This window comes from Phoca vitulina, unplaced genomic scaffold (genome assembly GCF_004348235.1).
Source record: "Phoca vitulina isolate PV1807 unplaced genomic scaffold, GSC_HSeal_1.0 scaffold22, whole genome shotgun sequence".
Lineage (NCBI taxonomy): Eukaryota > Metazoa > Chordata > Mammalia > Carnivora > Phocidae > Phoca > Phoca vitulina.
Genome location: NW_022589725.1, coordinates 31380967 through 31402970, shown reverse-complemented (window position 1 = coordinate 31402970; position 22004 = coordinate 31380967). Strand labels below are relative to the sequence as shown.

At 40.7% G+C, this 22004-nt stretch overlaps 1 protein-coding gene across 2 annotated transcripts; it reads right to left on the bottom strand.

The window, feature by feature from the left end:
* Window positions 1-67: 67 nt before the first annotated feature.
* NAA20 (N-alpha-acetyltransferase 20, NatB catalytic subunit) lies at window positions 68-15319 on the bottom strand. Of its 2 annotated transcripts, XM_032420165.1 has the most exons (6): window positions 15194-15319; window positions 10816-10840; window positions 7767-7857; window positions 6995-7130; window positions 1463-1608; window positions 68-583 (listed from the first exon to the last, which is right to left on the bottom strand). In XM_032420165.1, the coding sequence occupies exons 1-6, from the start codon at window positions 15244-15246 to the stop codon at window positions 498-500; spliced, it is 537 nt and encodes a 178-aa protein (XP_032276056.1). In that variant the 5' UTR covers window positions 15247-15319; the 3' UTR covers window positions 68-497. The 2 variants fall into 2 exon arrangements, with proteins under 2 accessions (XP_032276056.1, XP_032276057.1); XM_032420166.1 differs by lacking the exons at window positions 10816-10840; window positions 15194-15319 and adding an exon at window positions 10322-10773 and having other exon boundaries at window positions 7767-7833.
* Between the last annotated feature and the right edge of the window lie 6685 nt (window positions 15320-22004).

Genomic DNA, 22004 nt, shown 5'->3' with positions numbered 1-22004 from the left:
AAATGATGGCTCTTCTCAATCCTGATCTAATTTTATAAATGACCAACAAGCTTCCAGAACACATTCATAGAGTCTACAGTGCATTTTATTATACATCTTAGATTTATACATTTCATATATGCTTTTAAAGCTTCAATTAACAGTTCGATACAAAATAAAAAATATATATGTAGCAGTGGTTCTCAGGCACAGAATTTAGGAGGAGACTGGAGCAAGTTTTTTCCCTAGCATATAGTAAATATTATGAAACAAAATAGTGGAATGTTTCCATCTGACCCAGCTGCCTTTTTGATTGAATTTTATTACAGTGAACAGCTTTAGTAGGTAGGATATTGCTAACTGGAAACAATGAGACTCAAGTCTATAACCTGTATTTTCTTGAAGTCTGTGAGACCTAAATGATTACTTTTCTCCTAATAGAGCTCCAAGATCATCCAATGAAAATAATATTGTTCATAAAATATCTGGAGCATCAGCCTAAGAACCACTGCCCATGGTTATTCAATGTCTTCAGGCCTCACAGGATGAGGTAATGGTATGATGGATTTCTTCTCAGTGTCTCTGGAAAGTGCTTTCCTCATATCTGTTAGGAAGCAAAATTTAATGTAAGTACCCAAATACCAAAATACCTTATGTCAAAGTGTGTATGTAAAGTTCTCATAAGAGGTTTGTCCCCTACCCCATTTCCTAGGTCCTCAGAGACAATTTTTTTTTTTTTTTTTTTTTTTTTTTAAGATTTTATTTATTTGCGAGAGAGAGAATGAGAGACAGAGAGCATGAGAGGGAGGAGGGTCAGAGGGAGAAACAGACTCCCCGCCGAGCAGGGAGCCCGATGTGGGACTCGATCCCGGGACTCCAGGATCATGACCCGAGCTGAAGGCAGTCGCCCAACCAACTGAGCCACCCAGGCGCCTGAGACAAATGTTTTTAAGTGAGACTCCCAGTCAACAGTACTCAGCTCTTCATACCAATGTTCTTTTGACAAAATCTTAGTAAAATTAACATGTCGGTAACATAATATAACGACTGATAGCAATTAACCATTGGTTAATGTAATTTAACCATTGATAGGTTCATAAAGGCAGGTTAAAGGAGATTTAAATATTATAGCTCAGGGGCGCCTGAGTGGCTCAGTCGGTTAAGCGGCTGCCTTCAGCTCGGGTCATGATCCCAGGGTCCTGGGGTCGAGCCCCGCATCGGGCTCCTTGCTCGGCGGAGAGCCTGCTTCTCCCTCTCCCTCTGTCTGTCGCTCTGCCTACTTGTGCTCTCTATCTCTGTTAAATAAATAAATAAAAATCTTTAAAAAAAAAAAAAAAAAAAAAAAAATATTATAGCTCAAATTTAAAATATTAAGTCCAACAAATACTATGATTCTTTTCCATTTGTTAAAATGACTAGTGTGCAGAATGAATGTAAGTGTTTTCGCTTCTCTTGGGGGAGACTGCCACAGAAGGGGGCTCACCATAGGCGTCCTCGTCGGGCTCCCCGTTGCTGGCCGAGTAGTACTCTATGACCGTCCTGTACACGCTGTAGCCCAACTGCTTGTACATGTTGACTGCAACTTGGTTAGATACTCTTACAAAGAGATCGACAAAAAATCCACCCTTTCTTTAAGAAAAAAAAATGGAAAATGTCAGTTACATATTTTTAAAAACACTTGTTTTTAGTTGGCTTTGACTACTCTTCAAAGAATGGTAATAATAGGACTTTGCAGCTGATTACCTCATATCCATTTTTATTACTGAGGATTTATGACAATTACTTTGAGGTACAAAGAGATGATTTTCTCTTAGCATACTAACATTTTAAAACCTGTATTTTCTTTAAAAGATAAACTTTTAAAACATTTTTTAAAACCATAATTGTCTTGTGTATTTTATATCACTGTAAATGACATGCTCATTTTATCAACTAGTGATACAATATTTTCACCCATACGTGCAATAACAAGCACCTGTGTGGCCATGGCCCACGCGTAATGACAGGACACGGGCTGCCTGACACTGGCAGCCCTGAAGCCCTCAGGTCTCTCTGAGCATTGACAGCCATCCCCTTTACCCAGAGGTCTCCAAGTCTTGACTCTTACTCTCATTTGCTCCTTGGTTTTTGCTGTAGATTCACCACCCAGTACAGTTTTTCCTATTTATGAACTTTATATAAATACTATCGTACTTTGTATATCATTTGGTGATTTGCCCCCCTCAATAATGTGCAAGTCAGCCTGGTGTAGCTGGATCTTGTTCATCTTCCCTTTGTTTAGCATTCCATTGTATGGATGGATATACTACAAGTTGTCCATGGTTCCACAGATAAACATGTCGGGTTTTTACTATTATAAACTATGCTGCTATGAATATTTTTATTGTATGTCTCATGGTACAATATCTAAGGTCTACAACTAGGAGTGTGATCACTGGCTCATAGGGGCATCTTCAGCTTTTTTAGGTAATACCCATTTCCCAGTCTGCTCACACTCCCAGAGGAGGGTAAGACTCCATTCCCACAGTGACAAAGGCCTGGTGCATCAGACATTTTTATTTTTGAAAATCTCATAAAAGTATCTCCGGGTAATTTTAATTGGCATTTCTTATTACTAATGAGGCTAAATATATTTTTGTAGGCCATTTAGATTTCTCATTTTTTAGTCCTTATTGGTCTTTTACACATTTTTTTTTTTTCTCTTCCCAACTGTGGTTCTCTATGTATTCTGGATAGTTGACATTATGTAAAGGATTGTTGCAAATCTTTTCCCAGTTTGTGGCTTGATTATCCTCATGTAACTTTTGATAAACAAAGTTACTTCAGTGAAGTTGCATATGAGCCTCTCCTTTACAGTCAGACTTTTTATAGCTTATTTAAGAAGTTCTTTTCTACCCTGAGGTCATGGGTTACTTAAAAGGGCTTTTGAGTTTTGCTTTTCACATCTAGGTTTTTAATAAATCTGGAATTGATCTGTGTATGGTAAGGTAGTAATCTGGGAAGTTTTTTTCCCATGTGGATATCCAATTGTGCCACCATCCCTACTGAAGAGAGTGTCCCTTCACTGCTGCTCTGCAGCTGCCTCCTCTGGAGTGTGTCAAAATCCACGTATCCCTGCATCTGTTCCTCGATTCTGTTCCACTGGTCTGGACAAGTACGCCAGCAGTGACACAGAGCTCGCTCATTACTGCTTGATATCTGGAGGGGCAAACCTGCCCATTTTGTTGTTGTTCAAATGATCTTATCTCCTTCCATTCCCCTGTAAGCGTCAGAATCAATTTAACAAGTCTCACAAAAAAGACTGGAGATGTTGAGGGGCGCCTGGGTGGCTCAGTCGTTAAGCGTCTGCCTTCGGCTCAGGTCATGATCCCAGGGTCCTGGGATCGAGCCCCACATCGGGCTCCCTCTCCGTGGGGAAGCCTGCTTCTCCCTCTCCCACTCCCCCTGCTTGTGTTTCCTCTCTCACTGTGTCTCTGTCAAATAAATAAAAAAATATTTAAAAAAAAAAAAGCCTGGAGATGTTGATTGCAATTACATTGGCTCCATGGATCAAACACCAGTTTAGCCCTCCATGCCACTGACCTAGTTCTCTCTCCACTAAGATAGATCATCTTTTCTGTCTCTCAGGGAAGTGTTAGAAACTTCAGTGAAGTCTCACACAGCTTTTGTTAGATTTTTCTCAAAGGGCTAAGGTATTTTGATGCCACTGTAATTGGCATCTTTTCCTAAATTTTACTGTTTGTATAGAAATTGAAATTAAATTTTATACTGACTGTCCAACTCTGCTTAACTTTTATTCTAAACATTTATTTATAGCTTCTTGTGGTTTTGTTTGTACAATCTTATGTGTACAAAGTAAGAGTTTTGTTTCTTCTCAGTCCTTGTATCTTTTATTTTTCTTGCTGTACCGTGCTGTCTAGGATTTCCAGTAAATTACTGAAGATGGGCCGACTGTAGGCATCCTTCTTGTCTCATCCCTCTCTTCAAAGGGAAAGCATTCAGTGCATCACTGAAATTATTTACTACAGGTTTTTGGTAGATATTCTTTTTTTAGGTTAAGGAAGTTCTCTTCTATTTCCTTCATTGCTAACAGTTTTTAATCAATAGGATTTTATCAAAGCATTTTCTGCACTTACTAACAAATGTTCTCCTTTCATCTGTTAATATGGTGGAATACATTTACAGATTTTCTCATGTTAAAACAACCTTCCTTCCCCTGATAGATCATCCTTTTTATGAATTGCTGAATCCATTTTGCTAAGATTTTTCTGGGACTTTTGCATCTATAAAGACTGATATTTTCTTCAAATTTTCATTCCTCTTATTTCTTGTTGGGTTTTCTTACATTAGTTATTTTAGCCTTAAGAAAAAGTTGAAAAATGTTTTTTTTAGTTTGTGTAAAAGTGAACTTATTGTCGTTACTTCTTAAAATAGTTGGTAAAATTTGCCAGAGAATCCATAGCTTTCTGGAAAGATTTTTAGCTACTGATTGTAATCTGTTGAGGAAGGGGGTCTGCCTGCAACCTATTTTTGTACTGCTCTCCGGCTAAGAACAGTTATTAAAATTTTGAAGGGGTGTTTTAATATACACATACACACATACATACATATGCACACACACAATAGAGATATTAACTGGCCTGTAAAGCCTAAATATTTATCTGGCCCAGGAAAAGTACTCACCCCTATTCTACGCCCTTAATCAATCTGTCTAATTGTTCTATCAATTAGAAAGAAGCATGTTCAAATCTCCCATTATGATAATGTCTGCTTATTTCTCCTTGTATTTTTATCAATTTTTGCATTTTTACTTTGAATTTATGTCACTGTGTACATAAAACTTGTAATTATTACATCTTCCTGATGCATTAAATCTTTTCACCTATAAGCAATGACCCTTTTTTACTCTGATAATTATTGAACTATTATGTGACTCTTGTTAAGTATACCAACTGTCTTTTGGTTAGAATCTGCATGATGATTTTAAAAATTTCTTTCAGTCTTTAATCTTTACATATATGTCCTGTAAATAGAATACAGTTCTGACAGTCTTTGTCTTTATTTTACTGTTGTAAGAACACTTCAGTATGAGGTTTTTCCCTCTTAATAAATTTTAAATGTACATTATTGTTTACTACAGGTAAATGTACAGCAGACTATAGAGCTTATTCATTCTGTTTAACTGAAACTTATGCCTGTAACTTCCCATTCCCCTCTCCCCCTGGTCTCTGGCTACCACCATTCTACTCTTTGATCTCCAAATTTACCTGTTTTAGATATCTCATAAGAGTGGAATCACACATTATTTGTCTTTCTGTGGCTGGCTTCACTTAACATAATGTCATCAGGTCTTTGTCTTTTAACTGGAGTAATTAGTCCATTAACATTTAGTGTTGTATTTACGGATTATATTTGGATTCATAGTAACATCTCATTTCAGGCTTTTTGTTTTACCACTTTAATTTCCTTTTTCTTTCTTGTTTTTAATGTATACAGTTAAAAATACATGTATGTATGTATGTAGATAGGTACATATACACACACACAAAAATCTTATAGGAACTATTCCAAAGTAATGAAGATTTAGAAACTGGTAAAGAAGGGAACTTAGTGGTTTTCTACTCTGAGAGAGAATTTATCCCATAAGTACATAAAATCATATGTGTACGGTAATAACTAATTAGAACCCATTTCTTAACTCCCTGTCCACTATATAATAATGCCAAATACTTTTTTTCAATAAGATAATGCCATTAACAAATATGTAAAAACTAAAAATTTTCAAGTACTAGAACTTATTTCTTTTTCAGCTAATACTATTTTCTCTCTTCTCTGAATAAGCTCAAGTTCCTCTTGCCCTAACTTGGTCCAGAACATTTTCAGGCCATGGTTACTTATTTAAAACTTGCCTTTTTAAAATCCATTAAGTGGAAAACCTCAAGAGCCCTTCTCAGCAAATATTCCCTTTCCTATATACTGCTAGGCATTTAAAAGTAGAGAAAAAAATAAATGGTAGCTTGACAACTGATTAAACTTATACACACATCTCTTATCTCTTTTAGAATGGGAGCTGGCAGGAGTCTTTTAATTAAATTACTTTTATCTCACATAATGAGGGTGTGAGATTGACATACACAATAGGTCTTTTTTTAAAAAGCCCTAATGCTGGCAGTTCCCAAACTGTGCTCCAGAGTGCTCCAAGGTGGCCCTGTAGGATATTTCAAATGTTTGGGGAAAACACAGACAAACCTTACATGTCAGATACTGGCAAACTACTAGTTTGATATAATCACAAATGCAGCATTACATGGTGTTACATTTCTTTTGATGACAGAGTAGGTCATCAAAGGTTTTATGAAGCCAGGTTTTGGCAGTTCCTGTGACTAAAAAAAACCCCCAGTACCACAAGAAAATCAGTATGAAACAAGAATGCAGGTGGTTGTGTTGAATCTGTTTCCAAGGTTGAGAAGTCATGCAATTCCCAAAAGGCACACACGTCTCATTAGTTGGTAACCACAATTACTTAACAATGAAATAAAAATACTATTTCTTTCAATTTGTTTTTTTTTTCCAAACAGCTACTAGTTTGTTAGGCCATAAATACTTACTAAGCAGTTAGGACATAACTGCTTAAGTCTGAACTGAGGGATTTTTTTTTTTTTTGGCCATAGGGGCACTATGAAAAAGATCACTGAGATGCCAAGGGCAACGTTAACAAAGAATTTGGGAATATCTGCCATAGTGGCAAGAACACTAAAAAAAAAACCTTAAGGGCTAGTCTTTGATTGCACCTGTTACCAGCACATAAGCCCATGGCAGGTCACTCACTTCGCCTGATTTTTCTTCAATGGCTCAATAGGGACAACACTACTACTCTGAATATGTGAATACCCTGCAAACTGTGAAGCACAACATTCAGGCTGAACAGAAAAAAAAAAAATCTTATACATTTTCACCATAAGAAAAATCAAATAGTTAGGGTTTATAAATGATCACTTGAAAAGCAGGATCTCACCTTTCTGAAATCTCCTCTAATAACTCCATAAGTTTAGCAGCCAAACCAAGGCGTCGAAATTCCGGAGCGACAGAGAGAGCTGTGACGTGCCCATGCCATTCTTCCCTAGCTACTGAGCCTTCCGCTTTACCCATGACTGCCAACAAAAGATTGCACTCAGTAATTAAACACACGGATTTATACATGAATACAGAATGACTGTTGGCACATTTTTATGATAAAGGAAACTAATGACAAAGTTTTAATTTTAAGTAACATGTAAAGTCATCTAGCTAATGTTAATAGTGCTCTTAATTTGACTTTCACTTAGAGAAAGGTTTCTTTTCAAAAAAAGGAATGAACTAAAAACACAACTAATTTTGAACACAGAACCAGAATATCTATTTCTTTAAATATCTACATTTCATGTAGTTATGTATGTGTACCCAAAACTGATAACCCACAGCTCAAATTTTCATTAGTAATGCTACTAATTCAATGGAGATGCTACAATTCCTGTGTTATGTACCAAATAAACCATGTAGAAATGTAACATAAGCACAGAATGAAAGATCCATGAAGCCTGAGGTCCTGTCTGTATCTACCCCTGAGGCCTAGAGCACAATGCCTAAAATGTAGAAAGCATCGTCGAGCTGTCAGTGGTTAAAGGAAGTAAAATTACAGGCATCATGATTATATTTCCACCTCTGCAATCAATCTAAAACAATCAGTTGAAATTTGTATTAAAATCTCAACTGCCTACCCAAAAAAGTTCTAGTGGTATTATACTTACTATAACCCATCAACTCTCCACCAGGTGCCTCCGCAACAATGAAGTACTCTGGCCAGTGGGCAAGGTACTGTAAGTAAAAAGGAATCCCATACTAGAGTCTCGTTAAGGAGTGTGGAAAGTAACGGACAGTACAAAGTTCTTCATAAAAGAAATATTGTGAAGAAAGTTCCTTTGAAAAGTACATTGTTACTTTATCCCCAGCTCTATATATGTGTGATTTCTATATTCATGTCAGTACATTAAATATTTAGGTCAGCACTAATAATTTATAACAAAATTGCGTGAATATAGAACTTCAAAAATATGAGTGGCAACAACACCATCTAACAGCAGAGAGCCAGAAGTCTGAAGTTCTATCATCTGTGTCCATACTGATCGCACTGTATCTAAATCTCGGCACAGCACTTACTATCACTGGATATTGTTTACTATCTCCCTTTTGGATATGAATGTCATGTTCACTCTATCCCTGGTGCTTGGCACAAAGTAGATGCTCAGTACATTTGTTTTTCCATAATTGCACTAGAAAATTAATGACTAGTTCCTACTTTAGCTTCAGCTGTGTGGCTGTGAAAGTAACTTTAAAAGTTAAGCACTCCCAGAGTCAACAATTACCTAGTGTTTCCCCTGTACTGATTCAAATTCTCTCTCTCTGGTACTACAAATAAAAGCTGACTTAAGAGTGAAAGCCTGAATAATTTGCTCAATACGAAACTCTTCAATCCTGGCGTCCTTACTGACATGTGCTTATTCTTCTATTTCTTCTTAGTGTAAGCTTGCTGATGCAATTCTATGAGGGGCCACCACCAATCACACAATTTTTTTTAAGGTTCTGTAAAATCTGCTCAGTTGTAAACTCTTCAGACTCTCCTCTGAACAACAGCCACTGTTTTGAGCACTCTTCAAACATAACCAGTAACAGGGCAGGCCGGCCAGTCTTCTTGCCATTCAGCCACCGACACACACCATTACCACCTCTCCTCCAGCTCAAGGAGGAGGCCAGATGTCGGCTCAGCAACTACCAAGCCCTGGCAGGTTACTTTCAAACATGGCCTCACCTGGATTATGGGACTTTTACTGTAAATTTGAAGTGTCAGTAGACACACACGCTATAACTTGATTCGCATCCTAATACTTTACCTTATTATACAGTGAAAATTTTTGTGTCATTCAGAAGTCTTTTTTTAAACATGGAGATCTCTTTAAAAAGTCATTATATTTGAAATATAAAATGAAACCTTTTGGTGATTTTTTTGCTTTTTCACTCAGCTTTATTTCTGATATGTACCCCTGTCGTTACCTACACCTATAATTAATCTTTAATAATGTACAGTACACTCCGTTGGGTAAACAATTTAAATTTCCTATCTCTTGACAAGGGACATGTGGGTTATTTTGTTTCTCAAAAATCTTTTTAAGTTCCTCATGAATACAGTGTAATTTAACCATTTCCTTGTGTGTGAATGCTATTCTAAATTTTTAATATTAGAATTCCGTAATAAAATTTTTTGTAATGACATAACTCGGGTTAACAAACATTTCCTATAATGGGACAGACAGTAAATATTCGTCGCTGGGTGGACCAGCTCTGATGCAACTACTCTGTGAAAGCCATGGACAAAGCTACAGACAATATGTAAATTATTCAGCGTAGCTGTGTCCAATAAAACTGTATTTACAAAAATAAAAATAGGCAGTGGACCAAATTTGACCCATGCACCTTAGTTTGACAATTCCTCCCCTGACTGACTCTATTGTTTTTAGCTTCTGGGAAATGGAATTAGTACTATGTATTACACTGCCAACGTGCCTTCCAGAAAGACTGCAGCAATTTATACTGTCACTAGCAATTTATGAGAATGCTCCTCTTACCCTCATCAGCATGAGTTTTATCATTTTTTTAATCCTTGATAATTTGATAGGTAAAGCATGGCATCTCATTTTGGTTTTAATCCACATATCTTTTGACTGGTGAGACTGAACTCTTAATAATGTCATTGGCGGGACACCTGGGTGGCTCAGTCAGTTAAGCGGCTGCCTTCGGCCCAGGTCATGATCCCAGGGTCCTGGGATCGAGTCCCACATCAGGCTCCTTGCTCAGCAGGGAACCTGCTTCTCCCTCTCTCTCCGTCTGCTTGTGCTCTCTCTGTCAAATAAATAAAATCTTTAAAAAAAAATAAATAAATAATAATGTCATTGCCTTCTTATATGCCCTCTTTTGTTAAATTATCAGTTAATATTTACCCTCCTACCCTGCAATGGACATGGAGTAAAAGCTAGAAAGTGACTGAGAATGTGGGATTGTCTATTAGTGCAACATAACCCAGAGCACCCTAACTTTACACATCTTTGCCCATTTTTCAATGGGGAACATGATAGATACAGCTAATTATTACCCCAAATCCTTTCTTAGTAACAAGCCCAATTTAAAGCTGGGCTCCTCCCCTGACTGTTACAGCTGATGAGTGGGGCAGGGGCAGCTGCTGGTCAATGGGATACAGAAGGCCTGTGTGGTACTTCCTAAAGGTACCCCTGAAAGGGAAGGTCACTCTCACCTTCCCCTCTGTCGATCCTCCTGCCAGGAACATGGATGTGATGCTGTTTGCTCGGGCAGCTATCTGGGACAGGAAAGCCAAGGCCACCCTGGGAGTGAGCTAGTGGTTAAAGTGCACAGCCTGGTCGCCGATGACTTCATGAAACCACCACAGACTGCTCGTCACCTTCAGGCTTCACTCACAGAGAGTAATAACCCATCTTGAAGTCACTGCTTTTGGTTGTATGGAGCCATACTTACTGCCCAGGGGCAAGGTAGGCAGGGGAGCTGCACTGCTGTAGATTTATGAGGTCATTCTGTTAGCAGCTTGTCAGGCAGATTTAAGACAACTCTTACCCCCAGTTCGTTTGGTTTTTTAAATTACTTTCAATGTTGCTTATGTTTCCTGGCCTATAAGTTTTAAAGTTTTTTGGTACTCAAGTCTATTTTTTCTTTTGTTTCTTCATGTTCCTTACTCTTAGCCTTCATTTAACTTTTTTTTTTTTTAAAGGATACAGTTTCTGTAAGTGGATCCAAGTTACTAAAAGAAAGAAAAGAAATGTCAATAGTAAGCAGTGTTGACAAACCAGTTTAAATAAGCCACTGAAACTAAAAACATGCACCAGGAAAACAAAACATGCCAAATCCACAACTTTAAAACCAACTTTAGGGCTAAGGAGGATAGTGTAAGCTACCGAATGGCCAAACTGAGCCATCACAGCCTCTATAAAGATACCTATAAATTTTTATTTAACTGTTTCTTCCTTACAAGTTACTTTATAGTTAATATGTCTGCATCAAAACCTTCCATTTTCTAATTGGCAGTAAGTCATTAATGGAACGGGGGCCCAACAAGGCATGTAAATCACAGACAGAAAGTAAGACTAGCTCCCGCAGCATCCGACAGCAGTCCCTCCCTCCTGTGTCTGCGCCTTCACCTGCTCAGTCTGGGCCCTCTCACCACTTGGTGTTTGCTCCCCACTCTTCTACATTCTCACTTCCTCTCCCCCACCACCCCATCCCTTAACTTTTGGGGAAGACTCCCGCATCTGGCTTTGGTGCTGCCCAGCACCTGTCTCACCAGCATATCTGATCACAATACTCCTGAATCAGCAGTTCTTAAAATGCACCTTTACGGCTGGCTGCAAAGAGCTCTGCCCCTCACTTTCCTATTCAACTAACAGAACCGCTATTTTGCCAGGCTCAAAACCAGCCACCCACAACTCTTCCTCTTGTATATCCAGTCAGATTCTTCCTTGGGACCCTTACACCAAAGCACTTCTCTAGGCCAGTAGTTCTCAAATTTTTTGGTTTCAGAACCCATTTACACTCAAAAATTACTGAGGACCCCAAAGAACTTCTGTTTATGTAAGTTATATCTACTGATATTTAAACTTTCTAAAATATTCATTCATTTTAAAATAATAAATTACATGTTAATATGAATAACCTTTCTTTTTAAACCAGAAGTCATTCTACTTTTTTTTTTTTTTAAGATTTTATTTATTTGACACAGCGAAAAAGGGAACACAAGCAGGGGGAGGGGGAGAGGGAGAAGCAGGCTTCCTGCTGAGCAGAGAGCCCGACGCGGGGCTCGATCCCAGAACCCTGGGATCATGACCTGAGCCGAAGGCAGACGCTCAATGACTGAGCCACTCACGCGCCCCGTCACTCTACTTTCAAAAACACAATTTATCGACAAGAAAGGCATTGTTTTAACAATTTTACAGATCTTTGTAACGTCTGTCTGAAGAGAAGACAGCTGGATTCTCACATCTGTGTCTGTTATGCTTGGTATTGCAAGTCACACAACTGAAAACGCCACTGTACACTTGTGAGAGAATGAAAAAGGCATAAAAACCCATTTTGGTGATACCCTGAAAATCACTCTGACCTTGCAAAAAGAAGCTTGAAGAGCCTTGGGCAATCACTGCTCCACCGTGTGGGGATACAGTCTTCCACACTTCTCAAGGACTACTTTATAGCCTCTCATCTTGCCTCAACTCTCCACAACAGGCCACCCCTTCTCAATCTCAGCTGCTTCCTATTTCACACAGAAAATATAACAACAGTAGGAAGAAACCTTCACCAGGGTCCCACCATGGAACCACACACCTACAAGCATCTGCACCCCCCTCTACTTGCTCTCCTGTAACCATGCCTGGAATGCTGGTGGGCAGATCCACACCCTCTCACTGCCCAGGCCCCCGCTCCCACAATTCTCTTCTCTCCTGGGATAAATGTGCAGACATACTGCACACTTAACCATCAGCAGCTCTTGACAAGGCTCCCCACTCCCTCCACCTGAAATGCTCTCCTCACTCAGCTTCCAAGACTCACCATCAGCTTTTCCTCCCACCTCAGTGGGCCACTAAGGTCTCCTTCAACACCTGGAGCCTCTTCTTCCCTATCCACATTCACTCCACCACTGATGTCACCTAGTGTCCTGGTTTTAATACCATCTACATAGTGGGGGCCCCCCAAATTACTATCTTTAGTCCAGTTACCTACCTGATTTCTGCACCTGGGTATCTCAATGCACTTAGCAGAGAAGCCCAACTCCTAGGAGGGTCTCTCCAAGACCTAGCCCTGTTTTCACCCTCTCACTCTGCTCTATCCACACTGGCTGCCTCCTCCAGTCAGAAACAGGTACCTGTACCCTCGCTGCCTGGAAGTTCTCCGGCTCCCAATATCCACAGGACTCAACTCCTCACCTCCCCTTCAGTTAAAACAAGGTTTTGGGGCGCCTGGGTGGCTCAGTTGGTTAGGCGACTGCCTTCGGCTCAGGTCATGATCCTGGAGTCCCGGGATCGAGTCCCGCATCGGGCTCCCTGCTTGGCAGGGAGTCTGCTTCTCCCTCTGACCCTCCTCCCTCTCATGCTCTCTGTCTCTCATTCTCTCTCTCGCAAATAAATAAAATCTTAAAAAAAAAAAGACATTTTAAAAAATAAATAAATAAATAAATAAATAAAACAAGGTTTTGCAGGCGCCTGGATGGCTCAGTCGGTTAAGTGTCTGACTCTTGATTTCAGCTCAGGTCCTGATTTCTGGGTTGTGAGATCGAGCCCCGCATCAGGCTCTGAGCTGAGCGTGGAGCCTGTTTAGGATTCTCGCTCTCCCTCTCTCTCCACCCCTCCCCCAGCCCCCTGCATGTGTGTGTGCGCGCACGTGCACGGTCTCTCTTAAAAAAAAAAAAAAAAATATATATATATATATATATATGGTTTTGCCCTATTCTTAAAACTTCGAGGCATACTATCCCTTCCCAGGCCTGCACCTCCCAAACCCAAACCTTTGTCAAGTCATCATCTCTGGGCTGTTGCCAAGACGTCCTAAATGACTTACCTGCCTGATATACCGCCTCTAATTTCCTCACATTCCATATAACCCTGTGGTGAAGAGCTTGGGCTCCGGGGCACTGGTCCTTAAACAGCCGAGAATACGCATTTGCGAAGTGTTCTTGGTGGTCTGGGACCACTCTTAGAGAACCACTGTTCTAGAGCCAATCTCCTTGGATTAAATTCCTTGCTTCACCCACTCCCACCACAGGGTCTATCACCTGGGACAATTCTCTTACACTCTCAGTACCTTAGTTTATTCATACAAAAAATGGGGATAACGAGAGCACCTACTTCAAAGACCTGTGAGAATTAAATGATTATTACAGTGCCAGCGCCCAGCAAGCACAGGGGGAGCTCAACACAAGTCACTGGAGTTACACTGCTCTGATTGAAAGAGGCCCATGAGAAAATTCTTCCCAACAATGAAGCCTGAAACCTCCGACGACAGAGCAAAAGTCCAGTTTCACCAGCTGCTCTGATGGCGCAGTTAGAGAAACCCACTCCTCCAGTCACACCTGTCTCCCACCGTCACACCTGCTTCCTTCTCCAGAACTTCCTCATCACTGTCAACATTTTATCCACCCTTCAAGGCTCATCCCCTCTTTGAAAGGTTTCTAGCCAACTCCTCTCAAGTTCTTCCCATCCTCCTAACACTTGAATCCGAACCACTTGATCCTCAGTTTTCACACACTGCCCAGCTGTCTTTAAAGTGGATTTTGGACTGGTGGGTGGATGGATGGATGGACAGATATGTGAGGAAGTCAACAAAAGGTTAACTGTAGAATCTAGCCGATGTGTCTATAGGTGTTCAGGGTAAAATTCTGTCAACTTTTTAAATGTTCAGAAACTTATGTAATAAAATGTTTTGTTTTTTTAAAAAAAGGTACCTGCAAGTCACAAGTCCTGCCTCAACTCGGATTAAAAGAAAGTACACACAGTGGGCCTCCACCAGCATGTGTCCCCGCCCCGACTCTTCACACCTGAAAGTGGCTGTCCAGCCTGGATGCGCCGCTTCAGCAACGAAATGAACAAAAACAAACCCGGGCCAAGAAAGAAACGGCGGCGGTCGCTGCCACCCTCACAAGGTTTCACTCGGATACAAATGAACCATCAGCGGGTGGGCTGCACCACGTCCGTATTCTCAACAAACACCTGGCTGTTGACCTCCCAACGACCCCGCGGCCAGCGCTTCCATGCCCACCGCTGCGCAGAAGACGAAGCCGCATCACCCGCCCGGCCACTGGCCGCAGGCGGCAGTCCACTGCTGGACTCGGGCCGCTCCCCCACCTACCACTCGCCCCGGCGCATCGGGACAGCCACCGCGACAGGCCGCCCGCGCGCTGCCCCGGCTCCGACGAGCACACAAGGATGCGGGATGAAGCCGCAGCGCCTCGGCCAAGGTCAGCAAGGAGGTCCGCACGTCCTCCCCGGCCCCGGCTCCGACCCGGCGGCTCCAGGGAGGAGCCAGTGGCGGGCGGCGGGGGTAGCCCCGCGGGCCCCAGCCCGGGAGAGGGGACGCGGCCACCAACGCCGGCCCAGGGCGCCTCACTCACATGTTGTTGAAGCGGAACAGGTCATCGCAAGTGAAGGCCCGGAGCGTCGTCATTGCGCCGCCGCCGCAGAAGCCGGCTCAGGGGGATCCCGCGCCCGCCCCGCCGGAAGTTGTCCTGCGCGCGGTGGCGGCGGGGGCGGGCGGGAGAACTGCTTCCGGGCCACGAGTTGCTCGGCAACCACGGCAGCGATACGGCTCTCTCTGGCGGCGGCGTCTGGAATTGCAGGATCATTCTTGTAAAGTCACGGGGGTCTTACCCTTCAGAACCTCAAAACTCCTCCGTGGGACTCCCTGGAGGAAATAGTGTGATCTCCTAGGAAGGAGACAGAAAGCTGCCAGGGGTTAGGAAATCACAGCAGAAAAGCGGGGTTCAGGAACACTTGGGTGGCCCGTAATAAATGGACCAGAATGGGAGAATTCATGATCCAGAGCTGCCTGTCCCAGTGATGCCCGCCCCGTATGTGATCTCAAATCTTCTACTACCACATTTACAAACATAAAGAGAAAGGTGAAATGAATTGTGACAGTATATGTTATTTTACCTCGTATATAAAAAATATTCTCATTTTACATGTAATCAATTAAAAAAATATGGAATGTTTTACTTTTTTTTGGACTAAGTCTTTGAAATCTGGTGTGTATTTTACATTTGCAGCATATTTCAATCTGGGAGGTGATTTGTCATCAGAAATACTTGTTCTGTATTTAGATTTCATCAAATGCATACATAAAATGTATAGTTAAAAAGTAGATTTGCATACTCAAATGGTTCCAATCATACTGAGCTTTCAAATAACTGAAAGGAACATCAGTTTTCGCATTTAAACTTAAATTAATTAAAGTTAAATGAAGTTAAAAATTCCATTCTTCAGTAGCATAAGCCACATTTCTAGCACTCAATAGCCCTATAGGTAGTGGCTGCCCCACCATATTGGACAGCACAGGTGCAGCGGCTAAGAAATGTGCTGCCTGCTTTTGGAGGTTCTTTCACCTCACTCCTTTTCTAAGCAATTACTGAGGTCTTGAGGGACACATTGCAGAGGTCAAACCAACCCACTTAACTCTTCAAGAAGAGGTCTGAATTCCAAGGCCCTCACATCTAACTGCCCTGGGACCCTAGTTGCTCCACAGGGATCTTCAATGGCCCTCTGACCAGATATGTGGGCCAGGCATGGAAGGAGAGGGCAGATGGCTGAAGAAATAGGTAGGCCTATAAGAAGGATCTCCCAAGGTCCAAGCTCATCTCCAGGTATTGTTTCCAAAAACCTCAATAATATAAGTGAGTGTAAACACACAGGTAATAGTCCCTGGAGCATGCAAACTCATCCTACAAATGCACCCAGAGGGCAGAATATGACCTCATGAGCTCAGCTACTGCCTGCCAGGTGTTTAAACAGGGAGACATTTTAGAAGCATTTTCCTATCAGCAAATCTAAGGTGCCACTTTGAGTGAATTAAAGGATAATTTGTGATTTTCATACAAATATAAAATGAGCACATGACAAAGATCGTAATTCATTAATTAATGAAAGAACCAGTAAGTTGTTACAACCACTTCAAGGGAGAATTTGAAGTGCACAAGGCAGGGCGTCTGGGTGGCTCATTTGGTTAAGCGACTGACTCTTGGTTTTGGCTCAGGTCATCATATCAGGGTCCTGGGATTGGGCTCCATGTGCAGTGAGGAGTCTGCTAGAGGATTCTCTCTCCCTCTGCCCCTCCTCCCACTTGCACACTGGAGCTCTCTCTAATAAATAAATATTTTTAAAAAAAAACTGAAGTGCACAAGGCAATTAGGAATGCTGAAATGTATGTACAAATAAATGTGAAACTGGTTGATATCCGCAGAGCAGTAATCTAGTGCATCATCTGGACATGTATGATGCATTTCTATTTCTGTGTACAAGAAACAGTTTCTTTACCATCAGTTTTCTGCAGCTTACAGAGCTAACCTGGAAGGGTGTCCCTGACAGAACATCTAGTCATCTTTTTTTTTTCTTTTTTGGTCCTTTCACATTGAATTAAAACCAAAGAGATTGCTGAGCACCATAGAAACATGGGTACTTAAAGGTTTCCTTTAAAGCTGAAGACTTTGTAAACATCATTACTCCATTGTTTTCTGGTGTTTAAAGTTTCTGGGGGAAAAGAGTAGGCCAGATGATTTTTGTTTTCCCTTTTGTGGGTGACTTAGTTTACTTTGGAGTGTCATTCGTCATAACACTTCCAGAAGTAAAACATTCTTAACAGTGCATACATTTTAAACCTAGTGAATCTCTGGAGTGTATCTCCTAGTGCATTTCAGCAGTTTAAACACTGAAATTAAAAAAAAATCAAAGCTGGATCGCTCCCACATAGCCAGTGAGAATGTGAAATAGTGCGGCCTCTCTGGAAAACAGTTTGGTGGTTTCTTTAAAACCTAAATATGCAACTTACCATTTAACCCAGCAATTGCACTCCCAGGCATTTATCCCAGAGAAATGAAAACTTATGTTCATATAAAAAACCTATATACAAATGTTGAAGCCAGAGTCAAAATTCTGTGTGTGGTATGATTCCATTTATGTGACATTCTGAAAAAGGCAGAATTATAAGAACAGAAAACAGATCAGTGGTTGCCAGAGACTGGGGTGGGGGGGAGCAGAAGGGAATTATGGGAGAGTTTTATAGAACTGATCATTACTGAGTGTTTCTGTCAAAATTCATAGAACATACACTAAATAGAGTGAATTTTACTGTAAGTTATACCTCAATAAACATGACTTTAAAAGAATAAAGTCAACAGTTTTTACGTTATTGTCCCCACCATTTCGATAAAAAGCATGAACTGCATTGAACCCCATAAAATCTCACGGTTTTTTGAGCTCCTGGGACATGCTGTTATTGATTTCGGTTTCAGTGCCTTCAATTTTATTTTTAACATGCAGGAGAAGCACTGTTTCAGTCCTGGCTGCAAATTTTCCCCACGTTAAAGATGACTCATAGAACTTTTTATTTATCATTTTACATTGTGTAATTCCTTTTACTGCTTAGTTGGAAAAAACTACAAGCTTTTACCACATTTTATCACAAAACATTTTCCTGCTCATTGAGACAAAACACCATGTGCTCTTCTGTAAATAGTGCTGACCCAGGTTCTCATCCACCATGGCAGAATTCCACATTTAAACAAGCAAACAGCTTGGTGTCTCATCTGTTGTTGCTCCGTTTCTTTTCTTTCAGATCATGTGGAAAGGACAAAGAGCACAGTAAATATATATATTTTGACAAATCCTAGGCAATGTGCTTGACAATAAAACAGCTTGGGTGGGTGGCTGCCTTCAGATAGCAAATTTATTTTTTACATATAATAACTGAGCAGGGTAGATGCATTGACTGACCATCAGCGTAATAATCTATGTTCAGTTCTGCTAACCAGGTTTTCAATTGTGCTCACCACTCATATCAAGAGCTGACTACAGGTTTGCATGAAACAAGACAGACTCCATACATCCACTCTCTACCAATACCTCACTAAAATGAGAATTTAGAAAAAATTTTTTTCAACATATAAATCCATAAGAACAAAGAGAATGAAGGAAGAGACAATAACAGTGAGAAGTTGCAACAAAATTATGGATGCTAATAAACTCATTTAGCAGATAGAATAAAGCCAAAAGGTCAGTGACTGCAAGAGGGAAAGCCAAGAAATAAGGCAATTACTTCCAGGGGCAGAATCCGTGGAGGCTCGGGAATTAGACAAGCCAGGTACCAGAATGGGAGAAGATAAGACTCTCACTCCCTGGAGAGGCACAAGAAGCTGTGTGCTTGAGTTCACAGCATGAGCATGAAGGGTGAGGTTAAGATACCCTACGGACGATGGAGATTTTAAGTAAAAGCTGGCATCCTGAATGATGAACCCCTGCAAACCCTTTACCTGCTCTGCTCCCAGAATGCTGGCAGCTAAACTGAACCCCACCCTGCCACCCCCAGTAGGATATTAGAGAATTTTTTTGTGACTAAGCTGCCTGACCCAAGAGAAAAGCCCCACAGATATTCACATTTTTTTCAGACAAAATGAGCAGACTGCTACATAGTCATTCCAAGAGAAGGGACACACATTCACAAACTCTGCCCAGTATACATGATTTCCAACAAGTTTTGTGGTGCTTTACATTTAGTTATGAATAGTTAAAAGTCACTGAGCATTTGAGTAGAGCCTCTAACCCAAAAGACAGAGATCAAAACAATCCAACAAAAATAGAACTGCATAAACAGAAAAACACTAAAAGAGATCTTACTATAATATCCACAGAGAGGTAAGAAGATACTGTATCCATGGAAAGAAAGAACAAACTGTTATAAAAATTACATTCAGAAACAAAAAAATAATTGGAAATTGCAAATATGTTATTGTGTTTAAAAAGATTAATAATTAAAGCAATGCCCCCGAGAGTATAAGAAATAAAGACAGAGACAGAAAATAGGGATTAAAGCTAAAAAAAAAAGCTCAATCTAGTAGGTCCAATATTCAAATAATAGGATTTCCAGAAGAAAAAGAAAATGGAGAGGAAGAAATGATAATTGTAATAGTATAAGAAATGTCCTCAGAATTTAAAAATATGAGTCTCCAGAGTGAAAGAGACCACAGAGTCTCCAATACAGTTAATGAAAAAAATACACATCAAGGCACATCACTGACATTTCCAAACAGCAGGGATAAAGAGAAGATTCTAAAAGTTTCTAAAAAGATTCTGGAAAATGGAAATGAGGTATATTACCAATAATGAAGCAGAAGAAAGAGAAATCAAGGAATCAATCCCATTTACAATTGCACCAAAAACCATAAGATACCTAGGAATAAACCTAACCAAAAAGTTAAAAGATCTGTACTCTGAAAACTATAAAACACTTATGAAAAAAATTGAAGATACAAAGAAATGGAAAAACATTCCATGCTCTTGGTTGGAAGAACAAATATAATTAAAATGTCTATACTACCCAAAGCAATCTACACAGTCAATGCAATCCCTATCAAAATGACACCAGCATTTTTCACAGAGCTGGAACAAACAATTCTAAAATTTTTATGGAACCAGGAAAGACCCTGAATAGCCAAAGTAATGTTGAAAGAGAAAAGCAAAGCAGGAGGCATCACAATTCTGGATTTCAAACTATATTACAAAGCTAAAATCATCAAGACAGTATGGTACTGGGACAAAAACAGACATAGATCAATGGAACAGAATAGAGAGCCCAGAAATGGACCCTCAACTCTATGGTCAACTAATCTTCAACAAAGCAAGAAAGAAGACCCGATGGAAAAAAGACAGCCCCTTCAACAAATGGTGTTAGGAAAACTGGACAGCCACATGCAGTAGAATGAAACTGGACCACTTTCTAACACCATACATAAAAATAAATTCAAAATGCATGAGGGACCTAAATTTAAGACAGGAATTCATCAAAATCCTAGAAGAGAAAGTAGGCAACAGCCTCTTTGACCGTGGCGGCAACAACTCCTTGCTAGACACATCTCCAGGGGTAAGGGAAACAAAAGCAAAAATGAACTATTGGGACCTCATCAGGATAAAAAGCTTCTTCTTCTTTTTTTTTTTTTTAAGAGAAAGAGAGAGCATGCATGCAAATTGGGGGGGGGTGAGAGGGAGGAGAAGAGGGAGAGAGAGAATCCCAAGTAGGCTCCACGCCCAGCATGGAGCCCAATGTGGGGCTTGATTCTATGACACCGAGATCATGACCTGAGCTGAAATCAAGAGCACGCCCAACCAACTGAGGCACTCAGGTGCCCCAAGATAAAAAGCTTTTGCACAGTGAAGGAAACAATCAACAAAACTCAAAGGCAACTGATGGAATGGGAGAAGATATTTGCAAATGACATATCAGATAGGTATCCAAAACCTATAAAGGACTTATCAAACTCAACACTCAAAAAATAATCCAGTTAAGAAATGAGCAGAAGACATGAATAGACACTTTTCCAGAGACATCCAGATGGCTAACAGACAAATGAAGAGATGCTCAGCATCACTCAGCATCAGGGAAATACAAATCAAAACCACAATGAGATATCACCTCATACTTGTCAGGATGGTTAAAAATGAACAACTCAGGAAACAACAGATATTGGTGAGGATGCAGAAAAAGGGGAACCCTCTTACACTGCTAATGGGAATGAAAAGTGGTGCAGCCACTCTGGAAAACAGTATGGAGTTTCCTCAAAAAGTTAAAAATAGAACTACCCTTCAACCCAGCAATTGCACTAACAGGTATTTATACAAAGGATACAAAAATGTTGATTAAAAGGGGCAAATGAGGGGCGCCTGGGTGGCTCAGGTCATGATCCCAGGGTCCTGGGATCAAGCCCCACATCGGGCTCCCTGCTCTGCGGGAAGCCTGCTTCTCCCTCTCCCACTCCCCCTACTTGTGTTCCCTCTCTCGTTGTGTCTCTCTCTGTCAAATAGATAAATAAAATCTTTTTTAAAAAAAATAAATAAATAAAAGGGGCAAATGAGGGGCGCCTGTGTGGCTCAGTCAGTTAAGCATCTACCTTCGGCTCAGGTCATGATCCCAGGATCCTGGGATCGAGCCCTGCATTGGGCTCCCTGCTTGGTGGGAAGCCTGCTTTTCCCTCTCCCGCTCCCCCTGTTTGTGTTCCTGCTCTCACTATCTCTGTCTCTCTGTCAAAGAAATAAATAAAATCTTTAAAAATATAAAATAAAATAAAAGGGGCAAATGCACTCCAATGTTGATAGCAGCAACAATAGCTAAATTATGGAAAGAGCCCAACTGTCCGTCGGCTGATGAATGGATAAAGAGGA